General features: G+C 35.5%; 1 protein-coding gene and 1 pseudogene across 1 annotated transcript in view; both read left to right on the plus strand.

Moving 5' to 3' along the window:
- LOC115232228 (uncharacterized protein PF11_0207) overlaps positions 1-15010 on the plus strand; it is a 171933-nt gene that overhangs the window by 112610 nt on the left and 44313 nt on the right. Inside the window, exon 3 of the mRNA XM_036514907.1 lies at positions 10875-10973. Within this exon, the coding sequence (XP_036370800.1) occupies positions 10875-10973 (99 nt within the window). The remainder of the gene's footprint in view (positions 1-10874; positions 10974-15010) is intronic.
- LOC115208803 lies at positions 13185-13371 on the plus strand (annotated as a pseudogene).

Consider the following 15010-nt stretch of genomic DNA (forward strand, 5'->3'; position numbering starts at 1 on the left):
GGCTTTGACTATCCAAGAAGGTGAAGATTAAAACACAACAGTGGCAGCTTGGGATATCCAGAAGTAATGATCTACATGCAGCCTAGCCTTCTTACTGTGTAAGAAGTTAAGGGCCAAAGTACATTACATGGAGTGGTGGCGGGGAGGGATTTCTTGTCTGAACACTTTCTGCTGTTCAGCTCTCCTTAGAGTTTCTTACTATCATTCTCCTACACTTTGGTTAATAATAAGGCTCTTGGTGGTGGATGGGTGTGGTGCTCTTAGCCCTTTTCCTACTATATCTATGTTGAAATATATTCCCTTTGTTTCAATTAATTTTGAAAATATTGAAAAATTTAGAAAAATAATTTGTTATTTTAAGCTGGTGTTTAGAACAAATTAAGATGAAGTTTTGATAGCAACTTTTAATTTATATAAATTTAAATCAGGAAATTTGAATCATAGAAACAAGAACAGTGTCACACAGGTTGGTATCAAAAAGGTTACAGGAATGAAGGTTTTGAGGAGATGGTGTTTAAGTGAATGATGCCTTCTCTGGAGAGATTGCATTCTCTGATAGTAACATTCCCTGATGATCTGGTAATTATTCTAGGCAACTTGCTTATTGGTCTCCAACCACAAGACCAATTCTATCAAGTGAGCTTCTGAAATCAAATAATGTGAATTATAGAAAGTTGAGAGGTTTTTTTTTCCTTTTTTCTAATGGCACTATTTTCCCTGACATCTATGGGAAGTGAGTCAAAGTTAAATTAAGTTTTTAGCTTAGAAGCATAATAAAACATTTACTGCAAAATCTGAACACATGACTCTTGGGCAGGTACCTCAATAACTTATTGACTTGGCAAGCCAACAAAAGAGCGTCTATGTGGTCGAACATTATGCTAGAAGAAACAGTTACATATTCTCCTATCATAATTTATTTTCTTAAAATTGAAAAGACACATCACATAATATATTCTTTGTTATGTTATGTCCGAATAAAAAATATGAAGGTCAGGCTGAGATACTTTTGATCATAGTCAGCTCAATCAGGTCTGACCTACTGTTAAACAAGAACTTATTTATTTGGCTATCTTACAGCTATATGAAGGCACATGGCTCAGTGGTTAGAGTGATGGGCTCACAATCATGAGGTAGTGAGTTCGATTCTTGGACTGAGCTGTGTGTTGTGTTCTTGAGCAAGACACTTTATTTCCAGTTCACTTAGCTATAGAATTGAGTTGCAACGTCACTGGTGTCAAACTGTATTGGCTTTTGCCTTTCTCTTGGATAACATCAGTAGCATGGAGAGAGGAGACTGGCATGCATGGGTGACTGCTGGTCTTCTATAAAATAACCTTGCCCAGACTTGTGCCTCGGGGGGTAACTTTCTAGGTTCAATTCCATGGTTTTTCATGACTGAAGAGGGTCTTTACTCTACTTTATCTTACAGCATTCACATAGTTACTCCGGAATGGATAGTTCCTGAATAGTTGTTGTTGTTTAAACCCAGGTCAACTAACATTGAGTAAACCTATAATCAAAGGCATTCTTGAATTAATTATTACATGTGTTTTTATATCTAGAACTTCATTGTCCAATATGTCCTTCTTTTTAAGATGATATGGTATGATTTGAGAGAGATTTAGCTGCTATTTCTTGCAGGTCAAGCCATTTCAAATATATTTCCTTGCTGTCTTTGATAGACATTCATGCAGAGCAGGCAGATGATATCATGTAAATGGTAACTTCATGATGGACTATGTCTTATCACCCAGGTTCCATACCCAGTTGTTGTTATTTCACTTATGCTGTCAATGCTATTGATAAAGGCATGAAAGCCACAATTCCTATTTTCCTTTCAACCTTTCAAGTCAATTGCATTGAGATATACTGCTCCTCTTTCAATTAATTTTGAAAATATTGAAGAATTTGTCAAAATAACTTTGTCACTAATAAGCTGGTGCTTGGAACTTAAATTTACATAAAATTTTGATGGAAGATTTTAATTTAAATAAGAAGTCTGTACCATAGAATCAGGGGCATTCTCAAGCAGGTTGGTATCAAAATTGCTAAAGAATACAGTTGATAAAAGCAATTATACTGTTTATTTCACTGGTACATTGAATAATAATAATAAATATTAATCCTTCACCAATTTAGGTGTTTATATCCTGTGGACTTGAAATAGACTTATAAGACCCCCACCCCCACTCTACACAAACACACACATCTAGTATAGGTCATATTTCTGAAGTTACTTTTTTCTTTTCATGTTAGTGCCTCATTTTCACTCTGCTACATATGTCTATACTGTTCTTGGCAGCTTTCAACTCAGTGACAAGGCAACAAAAATTTCTCTGATTCCATGCTGTTTTGTTTCCAGATTCCAGATAATGACATTGATTTTGTGACTTCTGTGTGAAAACTTTAAACATGACCTTGTTAAATCATTTGTAGATGTTTGCCAGATAGTTACTTAAGATTTCATTCCTGCTTCTCACATCAAAGTAATGGACTGCAACGCTTTCTAAAAAATGAAAATAAAAATGAAATGAAATAAATAAACAATGATTCCATTAGAAAGAAAACCAGCTTTTTATAAATAATTTATGTTTGTTGATTTGAGGAAGATATTAAATTGAATTATGTTAGAGTTGGTGATCAATGAACAAATTAAAGTTTGATCAAATTATTTAATTATTTCCTCATTTAAGAAGCTTCACAATCTCAGCTCTGTAAACTAACAAAACTGTTTCAATTTCCAGTTAGTCTTTACCATTGCATTGTTCTCTTTTGCTTTTTTCCTCCCTTCTTCTTCTGCTGTTTGTTGGGAATCCTCCTGGATTCATATTCTGTAACAAGATCTGAACCCTGGAGTATTTTTCAATCTGTGAAGCTTACACGTTTTTAACTCAATTATTGTGATGTGTCTGTTATAGACAGAATAAAGATATATATCATTACTGTAGTATTGGTAGCAAATGTTTAAAACAAAAACAACAAAAGAAACTGTTGTTGTTGCTACAAATCTATGTGACAAGCAATGATGTGGAACTGCTGTTACCTCTACTTCTACTACTACTTCTGCTGCTGCTACCACCACTGTCACCTCCACCACTACCATGACCACTCACTGAATATATCAATACATTGTTGCTTTGTTTTATTGAAGAGCCAAGTATACAGCATTGCTTTCATTTTCAGTTAACCTTTTACTATTAAAACTGACTGTATCTGGGCCAAATATTCTACTAGTTTTATGTCAAATGGGCCAAATTTGGCCGCTCACACTCATCCTACAATGTATTTCCAAAAATTAACAATCACATTATCATAACCTTGTTGCGATGAGATAAAGCATGATTAATTCAAAACAATGTGAACAAATAAGCATTACATTTGACAGAGTAATTCAAATTCTAAAGAGTTAAAACCATTTTACACATTTAAAAAGCTTATATTCCTAAATATATATTGCTTATATTCATAATACTGTCCAAAGAAGATAAACAACTAAGACCTGCCAACTACTGCCATATCATCCTCACTTCCAATATCTCAAAAGTGAGACATGCAACAGCAAATAATCAGTTTTTTCTTCATCTTTAGTCACTTTCTTCTCCTCATCAACAACCAGTATTGTTTCTATGATGCCAGGTCTATCAGAGATCTCTTGTAGATAATACACCAGTAGTATCTTGATCCTAAGAACTTTTTTTAACCAGTTAGCATTTAAACTGGCCATATCCAAGCTACCTGTTTTATGTTCTAACCAGCCAGATCCAGTCTATTGTACCTATCCTTCAATGCCATTCTATATATTAAGGATCAATTGTCAAAATTTCTAAGCTGTGAGATAATACAGGATTAATTAAAAACAATGTGAATGAAAAAGCATTACATTTGACAGAGTAATCTGAATGGTAAAGGGTTAAAGCAATATTATTGTCAGTAAGGCACCACTTATATTCTGTTAGTTATGATGTCCTTGTATGTTTGAGGTTCCTTGTCTTAACATCATGTGATAGTTGTAAACAAGCATCAACATAATACAAGCTAAATAGTTTATTTTCATCTTCTGAGAAAACATACATGGCCATGAGGAAGGTTACTTTGCTTCAAGACAGGAGATGGTTGGCAATGAGAAGGACATGAAGCTGTTGAAAATCTATCATAAAGGAATTTTGTCTGACAAGCATGGAAAGTGGATGTTAAAATCACTGTGATCACCGTGACTGACCAGGATATCAGATGTTGCCACACATCGCTGGTCACAATGCGCTTTGCATTGTTTTAGCCTTCAAATGACGCCACCCCTCTGGCTAAGCAAGCAGGCCAACAGAAGAAAGAGTGAGAGAAAATTGTGGTGAAAGAGTACAGCAGGGCTTGCCACCATCCCCTGCTGGAGCCTTGTGGAGCTTTAGGTGTTTCCGCTCAATAAACACTCACAACACCTGGTCTGGGAATTGAAACCACGATCCTACAACCGTTAGTCCACTGCCCTAACCACTGGGCCATTGCGCCTCCACAGATGTTAAAATAATGATGGAAAAATAAAACAAATGGTACTTTTGTTCAAAATACTACACTGCAGAATGTTTCTTTATAATGTAGCAATAGTATTAAGAAAAGTCTTATTGAACAAAGGTTTGGTAGGGGCTTGAAAAATCTTAAGAAGTTATTCTGTAGTTTAGTTTCGTTTTATAGCAAAACTAGCAGAGCAGTTAAATCTCTCAGTACATTAATTGTGATTACTTTAATGACAAAGCCCAGGTAAGGAAACAAAATTTTGCAAATCTACTCAACCTACATTTATTGATAAAAATGGTGAATATGGTTATATATATAGTTATATACATATATATACATATACTGATATACACGCTAGTATACAATGATATATATACATACAAGTATATGTATGTAGATGTGTCTGTGTATGTGTAAACATACAAACAGTATTTCCTTTGAGAAAAGGAAATCAATTTACTAATTGTGTAATAATGTTGAAAAAAAAATGAATCAGTGTTAATGGACACATGTGTGCACACACACACACACACACACACACACACACACAATGCATACTATTGTTTTCATATATACATAATATACATATATGTTTATATAGATACATATCTGTGTTGTGTACATATATGTCTATATATACATACACTAACGCATACATATACGCATGATTTCACACTCACACCTACATCTATGTATAAATATAGCATGTAAGTATGGTATACATATGTATGTCTCTGCAAGCATATGTTTGTATATTATTAGCCATTAGACAATGGTTCTATTGCTACTTAATAAATACTCGTGCTCATTTATGTGAAGAGATTAATAACATTATGTAGTCTTACACACATTTTGGTGTCTTACTGGAATGGCAACTTCCTCTTCCACTATCCTTCCTATTCAAAATAGCTGACTCACAGTCTTATTGTTTCAATAAAGAACAGAAGGCCCAGGAGTGGCTGTGGTGGTGGTGGTGGTGCTAGTGATGGTTGTGGTGGCTAGGGTTAGGATTTGAGGTTGGGGTTGATGGATAAAAACAATCAGTGGTTTATCTATCAGCCAAATGAAAAAAATAAAAACATATATGCAAAGAAAACTTAATGTTATATATATAGTGTGTGTATGTGTGTGTATATATATATATATAATATATATATATATATATATGTATGTATGTATGTATATATATATATGTATATGCTCAGTATAGAGATTACGGCCTATTTATGTTAAGTTTGTCTAGCATCATCATCGTCATCATCAAAACCACCACCACTGCCATTGTCATGATCATAATCATTGCCATCATTTTTGTCCTCTTTATTATCATTGATCTTATCATCATTGTCCTCATTTCCATCATAACCATCCCCATTGCCATCACTGTATTTAATCATCATCATCATTAACATCTCCCATAATCAACAAAATTATCATCTTCAACATCATCGTCATCATTGTAGTCATCGTCATTGTAGCTGTTATCATTGTATAATCATCATTATCCTCCTCTTCCTCCTCCCCTCTCCTCTACATCATCATCATCATCATCAATATTACACTGCATTTTACATGCTGACATCATATACTGAACCATCTTCTTAAACACCCATCATTACCATCGTCATCATTTAACGTCCAAACCTGGCTAGCAGGGTTGATGTCCTTCCTAATTCCAACCACTTAACAGAGTGTGTTGAGTGCTTTAACTGCTCCACCGGTATGAGTGCATTAATGCTGCACTGGCATGGATGCTTTTTAAGTGGCACTGGCGTCTGAAAGGACAAGCATGTACATGTGGAAGATAGTGATTTTACTTGGCCCATAAACATTCTAAAATATCTTTCTCTTGTGTTGTTTCATTAGTGAATCCTAAGTTTCTAAGAGTTTGATCAAAACTATCTCATTTTAGGTACTCTAATTTGCCTGCTGTTTACAAACACACCTTATATATATATAACCATATGTACATAAACATTTTGTACAGACACAGTCTTACTGTATGGCAACTTGAGCAATTGTTCTTCTCTTATAGTTCAATGCCTTATGTGTGGGTGCCTGGTTGACAGAAACTTAAAGAAGACCATCATATATATATACATATACATGCATGTACACACACACACACACACACACACATACATATGTGTGTATATATATATATTTATATGTGGCTATGTGGTAAGAAGTTTGCTTCCCAATCACACAGTTCCGGGTTCAGTCCCACTACATGGCACCTTGGGCAAGTGTCTTCAACTATAGCCGCGGGATAACAAAAGCCTTGTGAGTGGATTTGGTAGATGGAAACTGAAAGAAGTCAGTCATGAATATATATATATATATATATATACTTATGTATGTATTTGTGTGTCTGTGTTTGTCTACCCCACCATTTCTTGACAACCAATGTTGGTTTGTTTACATCCCCGTAACTTAGTGGTTTGGCAAAAGAAACTGATAGAATAAGTACTAGGCTTACAAAGACTAAGTCCTAAGTTTGATTAGTTCAACTAAAGGCAGTGTTTCAGCAAGGCTGCAGTCAAATGACTGAAACAAGCAAAAGAGTAATATATATATATATATATATATGGAGGGGGAGAGAGAGATAGAGACAACAGACAGACAGACAGACAGATATGTGTGTAGTGCCTTTTTGTCTTGATATTCCACAATATAAGCAAGTGTCATCATCATACAGGCAAAGGTGATACCCTTCTTTTCTAATCTTCCATAAAATCATGTAAACAGATGAGGGATAGCAACAGGAGGGAAAATCTGCCTCAACAAATTTCATCTGACCCATGCAACATGGACATTAAAATGTTGATGATGAATATCATTTGCATAGATATCTCGATTGTTGTTCTCCTTATCATCATGAATAGTTTTGGAGGACATATATTGTCTTTTTGTCAGCAAAGCCTACGTATTTCTTGTAACCCGGTCATCACATATCTAAGTATGCTGGAATGCCTTGGATATATATATATATATATATATATAGTGTGGGAGTAATTCTGGGTTACTGGTGATATTGTGGGCAGAAAAACATATTTCAGAGACTTGTAATTATATCTTATTAATTCATGTCTATTACAAATCTAGCCATTATTTATCAAATTACCAAAAATCAACAAAGGGTTTGTTGAATCTGGGGTTGTCAATTGTGAAACAAAGAAAATGCTTGAGAGACTGGAAATAATGTTATATAAATATCTAGATTGTAGTTGTCCTTATCATCTGTTTAGTTTTGGAGGATATGTATTGTCTTTTTGTTAGCAAGGCCCACTTATTTCTTGTAACTCAGTCATCACATATCTAGGTGTGCTAGAATGCCTGGGGTGTCTGTATATATATATATGTGTGTGTGTGTGAGAGAGAGAGAGAGAGTGAGTAAATCTAGGTTATTGGTGACTTTATGTGTACAAGATCTTTGAGAAACTTGCATTTATATTTTATTTCACGTCTACTACAGATCTTACTATTATTCATTAAATAATCTAGAAACAACGAAAGGTTTGTTGAATTTAAGATTGCCAATTGTGAAACAAAATAAAATGTTTGAGAGACTAAGAATAGCATTAGAACAATTCACAGGAACATTTTCTGTAAGAGTTGCAATAAAAATGCTTGTCTAAGACTCTGAGATGTTTTATTAATAATTTTATGGGTTTAAAAATGCTGAAAAGAATAAAAATGGATGACTGTTTTACAAATTCAATCGCTCATCTCATCTTTGATTGTTATCAGATTCCCTATTCTTATGTGCATATATACATATACACACACATATATTAACCCTTTCATTACCAACCTGGCTGAAACCGGCTCTGGCTCTGAGTACAAATGTCTTGTTTTCATAAATTTTGAATTAAAATTTTCCACCAAATCTTAGTCGCAATTTATGTTCCTAACACTAGCTGAATGATAACTAAGTTATTTTACTAAATTAATCGTTATATTTTAAATTAATTGAAAAAAACACAGAGCATCTCAAAATAAATCCAGTAAGAAAAGGGTTAGTGTGTACACACACAGGCACTGGCACACACTCATGCATGCGCGCACACACACACACACACACACATACACACACACACGCATGCACACACACACACATGGGTTTTGATTTAGTTGAATGTACCCTGCCCCCTTAAAATGTTGTATTGAGTCTGACCCCCCAAAAATATTGATCAATTAGAGCACAGCTATCCTGTAGTCCCATTTCTCTTGTATCCTATAAATCAAAGACCTTGTATTTAAGCAGGAAATGAAAATATTAGTTAATATACCTGGTGGTATTTGATTTTATCAAATTGTACCATGGACAGTTTTTTTTTTTATTTTCATTTCCTCCTTTCAGACTCAAGAAAGCAAGTAGTTATGTCCAAACCATAACTGTTATTTATTAACAAGTATGACCTGGTAGCATACAAGATGGCCCAAAAGTAGTCCTTCAGTTATCACATAGGCACTTTAAATTTCATTTAAAACATTTAATTACATTCAAATTTCTATCTTACAATTAACTAAATTAGCATAGAATGATCGTTTCATATTTTTTTTATAATTAAGATCTAAACTGTTAACATATGAATGTGGTGAAAGAGATAGTTGAATAATTGTAAACCTACTTTTGGGCCATCCTGTATGGCCTGTATATATACCAAACTTTTGCTAATTGATTTAAATGCCTATGTAGTCATAAGCAAACATAGGCATTGTTTCAACTCTCCCACCATTTGATCCAGCTGCACATCCAAGATGTAACAACTTCTGGGAAAGAGGGCTGCACTTGCATTAGGCAGGTACACATTTTCAAATGACTGTATTGGAGTAACATGAAAGGAAGTGCCTTGTTCAGGGACAAGACACACTGCCCAATCCAAGAACTGAACCCACAATCTTGTGATTGTGAGTCCAAAATCCTGACCACTAAGCCATATACATTCATGTATTTGAGTCAAATCAGTTTGGTATACTCCTTCAGTTTACTATGTTCAAATTTATGGCTTTGTGCCTATGTAATAAATGGTGGTGGAAGAGGGAGAGTGTAATGGTAGGATGATAATGCTGATCCTGTTCAGAATTACAGCTTGATGGTGTAGCCAATGGAACAAAACATCTGAGAACTTTTCTAATCAAGACCATTCGAACTTTATCCATGAACATGTCCTAATTTCTGAGATTTTCAAACATGTGGTTCTCATTTTAAAGATATCAGGAAGATGGGGATTATTGAATTGAGATTTCACTGCTACACTAAACAGGCTTAAATGATTATGTAGAAATTCCCTTGTTAATACTACCTTCATTGAAGGAAGTAATTCATTCAGTGTGAAAGGGTTGATTGATGAAGGAAAAGAAAAATCTAGAATAGATAAAATCAGAAGATTTCACAGAGGAATGATGAAAAGACTTATAATAATAATGATGAGCTTATTGTATACAGTACTCAGATTCACTATCACTCATTGGGAAAGGGTAAAAGAGGAGACAGAAAGCAGCAATTAATCAATGAAAGACAGCAATGATAAGCAAAAGTTCATTGCATAGTACACAGGGTATATAGTATATAGGCGCAGGAGTGACTGTGTGGTAAGTAGCTTGCTTAATAACCACATGGTTCCAGGTTCAGTCCCACTGCATAGCACCTTGGGCAAGTGTCTTCTACTATAGCCTCAGGCTGACCAAAGCCTTGTGAGTGGATTTGGTAGAAGGAAACTGAAAGAAACCCATCATATATACATATATATATGTGTGTGTGTGTGTGTGTGTGTGTGTGTGTGTGTGTGTGTGCCTGTGTCCCCCCCAACATCACTTGACAACTGATGCTAGGTATGTTTACGTCCCCGTAACTTAGCAGTTCGGCAAAAGAGCACCGATAGAATAAGTACTAGGCTTACAAAGAATAAGTCCTGGGGTCGATGTGCTCGACTAAAGGTGGTGCTCCAGCATGGCTACAGTCAAATGACTGAAACAAGTAAAAGGGTAAAAGAGGGTAAAGCACATAAAGACAGAAAAGTGAACGGTAAAAGAGCCATAAATGGGAAAGAGTGCAGAGGCATATGAGGAGTAGTATTAGCAAATTTGAGTAAGTACGGAATTTTTAAAGAATACATGTTCTGACAGCTAAAAACAGATACAGGTAATTTTTCCCCACATGCTTTGGCAATTCTAAGCATTAAAAAAATGTTTCTGAAAGTCATGGATGCTGCATTGCATCATTGCTCCTGTTGTTCTCATTGTTATAGTCTAGTTCCTTGTGCTTATTTGCTTATTTTTTATTTTATTTTTTTAAAAATAAATTTCAGAGTTTATTCTGTGATTTTATACTAAAATTCTTTCTTTTCAATTTTCAGGTGCTTCCACTGAAGTAAATCAGCAGACAGAGAAGAATGGAACCAAAGAAGTCAATGAGAAGGGAAAAGAAGAGGAAATAAAAGACATAGATAAAACAGGTATGGCTTTGTGGAGGGCACAAAAAAATCGGCAGAGCTTCAGAAAAAAAGTCCCTGCCTTATTTGGTCGCAACCCTTTATAGTCTGAGTTTGAATCCTACCAACATTGCCTTTGCCTTTCAACGTTCTAGGGTCCATAATATAAAGAACCAGTTAAGCACTGTGAATTGATGTAGTCAACTAACCATCTTCCCTTAGAAGTGCTGGCCATATACCAAAATCTGATGCAATTATAAATAATATTAGATGGTGTGCTGTCAGGGTCGTAAGCATGTTGGATAAAATGCATCATGGCATTTCTGCCTGCTCTTTACATTCTGTGTGCAAATCCTGCTGAGGTCAGCTTTGCCTTTAATCCTTTTGAGGTTAATAAAATAAAAGTACCAGTCAAGCACTAAGGTCAATGTAATCCCCTTGTCCTCAACTCTCAAAATTGCTAGCCTTGTGCCAAAATTAGAAAGAATGTGCTTGAGAAGACATGTCAAGCCAAGTGAAATCGTAATCATGGCCAATGCCAGTGACACATAAAAGGTGGCCGTGCCAGTGACATGTAAAAGGTATCCACTATGCCCTTGGAGTGGTTGGTGTTGGGAAAGGGCATCTAGCCATAGAAACCAAGCCAAATCAGACTGGGGCCTGGTACTGCTCTCTGGCTTATCAATCTCAGTCAACCTGCCTAACCCATGCCAGTAAGGAAAGCAGATACTAAATGATGATGATGATGATGATGATGATGATTATTATTATTATTATTATTATTATTATTATTATTATATTATTATTATTAAGGTGGCAAAATGGCAGAATCTTTAGCAGATTGAACAAAATACTTAGTAGCATTTCTTTTGACTTAATGCTCTAAGTTCAAATTCTGTCAAGCTTTACTTTGCCTTTCATCCTTTCAGGGTCAAGAAAATAAGTACCAGTTACGCACTGGGGTTAATGTAATCAACTAGTCCCCAAAATATCAGGTTTTAGTGAGAGAGCAGCACATGCCATCAAAGTGAAACTGGGGTACACATATACAAAGCCCAAAGTACTACCCATGTGATAAGGGTACAACAGGCACCTGCATCATTATTGTTATTATTATCAAAAACGTGATGTCACATGTCGGATGGATCTGGTTGTTAACCAAATCCATCATGAAGATCACCCCACTGCCTTCCTTTAATCCCAAAGGGCAGCTTGGTGAAAGACATTGTATGGTGGACAAGACTAAAGGGGTTGAAGACAAACACTTTTCTCTTTGGCCAATCCCTGGTCAACCTCTTCAAGTGAAACTTGAAGAGGAAAATAAGAGTAGAGAGGGAAGTATTGTCTTCTTGCCAGTTTGCTAAAAGGTGAATGAAAGTGGTGAGAATGGTGCAAATGAACAGGCCTGCCCTGATCATATGCCTGTAGTTGGAGAAAAGGAAAGATAAAAATGGCACCTGCTCCAAAAGTCAGGGTGCCCATGTATTTTCATGGGGTTTTTCCATGAACAGCTCTTGAACATCTCCTCCTTATTGAAGATTTCACATTGCTGAATTTTTTCTTCCTTTCTTTTTGTTCCATTATGTTAATCTTGTGTACAAACAAAATCCTCACAACACACACTCACAGACATATACACACATTCTTTGTTTTTGTCCTGTACTGTCTATAATGTTTTTCTTAATGTAAATCCTTTGTGGTTAATAAAGAAATCATTGTTATTATTGCATGAGAGGGCAATGCATGCCATCAAAGTGACACTGGGGTAAAATATACAAAGCCCAGTATACCCATCATGACTACCCATCTGATAATGGTACACCAGGCACATGCATCACAACCAAATGTGCACGACATGGTGATCTCATATCAAGACAAACAGCACATGTTAGAATTTTCTGCAGGTTGAGTAGCCCATCCCACTCAAAAGGTCCCTGAATAAGGTTTGTTTAAGGATGTTGAACGAAACACCTATGTTTCCAGAGGTGAATTATTCAGACCACAAAGAATTCCTCTCATCGCAAGGCTATGATGCTCTGCTTGTGATCAGAGATGCACCAAGAGACATGCTCAACTAGTTAAGATCAAGCAATTGACAAGCAAATCTGTGGTGTTAAGCAGAATATTTGCTGTAACCCATCTTTTATACAAAACATGTACATGATAACACAAATCATTATTATTATTATTATATTATTATTATTATTATTATTATTATTATTATTATTATTATATAGCTTTGCGCAGAGGCGGTACCATGGCCAATGAGGTAAATCCGAGGCATGGTTATTGCTAGTTGATTATTATTATTATTATTATTATTATCATCATCATCATCATCATCATCATCATCATCATCATCATCATCATCATCATCATCACCATTATTGTTATTAGTAGTAGTAGTAATAGTAGTAGTAGTAGGAGGAGGGGAAAAGAAGAGGCAGAAGTAACAACAGCAGCAGTAGTATGCTCATCATCATTAGGGTGGTGTTAGTGATAGTGTTTTAATGCCAGACAAGAGAGAGAGAGAGAGAGAGAGAGAGAGATGACCCGAGGGTGACAACCTTCCTGTGGTCAGGCTTCCCCTGCTACCATCTACCTACCTACTCAGCAACATTCAAGAGAGTAGCTTTCTTCTATCCCAACCTCCCCAAGGTCATCTAGCTGTTGTAGTTATAACCTATTGTTATTAAATTTTGAAAGTATCATCACTTAAGTGTAAGGGAGTTGAAGAGAAACACTTGACCCTCCAGTACTCATGTAACAGTTATAGCAGTGACACAGGCAAACAAATATTGTATTTTCAATTGTGGAATCACATTTTGTCTGTATTTAGTTTATATCTAGGGCAAAAATTTCCTCCATTACTGATAGATTTCATTTGTCAGAGAACTACAGCAAGAGGAGCTCCTCCTCCTCCACCTCCAACTTCTCCGCTTCCCCTCCTCCTCATCATCATCATCATTTAACATAGCTGCTTTGATCAAATGGAATTCAATTAGGTGGAATTTTTATGGCCAGATACCCTTTCATGTCACCAAACCTCATGTGTTTCCATGCCAGGTAATATTTCCCAAGACCATACATGCATGCATAAAACACACACATGCATATAAACCATACACAAGCATAAGCACACACACACACACACACACACTTATACATATGTGGTGGACTTCTTTCAGTTACCATCTACTGAATCTACTCACAAGGGAGTAAGGATATAGTAGAAACCACTTGATGAAGGTGCTGCACAGTGGACCAGAATCCAAGACATTGTTGGTAGTTTCAAGCTAAAGACTTAACTTCACTGCAAGTTGCTCACCATGCTAAAACTAATAGTTAAATATCCCTCAAATTATACCCAATAATCTTATAAAAGAGTTGATGGGATTTTTAATTTGGTAAAGTAGTTTTGGGTAAATTATGTCTGAGCAAAAGACAAGATAGATATGGTTGGAATGTCTTTAATTATACAACTGCTTGATCAGTGTAGGTTGACTTAGTGATAATGTTTTAATGCCAGACAAAAGAGAATGCCTTTGGTTATAGATCTGCTTGATCAATGTAGGTTGACTTGGAACTAATTAAAAATGATAAAACAATTGTCAAGTTAATGACATCATACTTAGAGTAGTGAAGGTAAAATAAAACTAATTAATTAAGAAATACTTATGTGGTGATGAGAAGAAAACATTAACTGAATGACTAATGTTATTTTATTCTGATCTTGGCCAGTATAACCAACAAAGGCCATGAAGTTGTAAAAACATTAAAACACTGAGCTAAATATAGGCAGTAAATTACCAGGATTGAAAGTGTCTTACAACATCTATTATGGCTCTTTACAGTATCAGTTCAAATCTCACCTCTGGTGTCAATAAAATAAAGTACCAACCTAGGGTATTAGGTTTGTGGAACCGTTAGGATTTCAGATGGAATACTTTAGAATTAGTTTTGTTGTTGTTTTTTATACTTGCTGACTTTGGATGAAGGGACAGAGTCTAAGACCCTTACAGGCCCTCTGAGACTGGTCAGATGGATGCTGTTTATGCAGG

This window comes from Octopus sinensis, linkage group LG2, assembly GCF_006345805.1.
Source record: "Octopus sinensis linkage group LG2, ASM634580v1, whole genome shotgun sequence".
In the NCBI taxonomy this organism is placed as follows: Eukaryota; Metazoa; Mollusca; class Cephalopoda; order Octopoda; family Octopodidae; genus Octopus; species Octopus sinensis.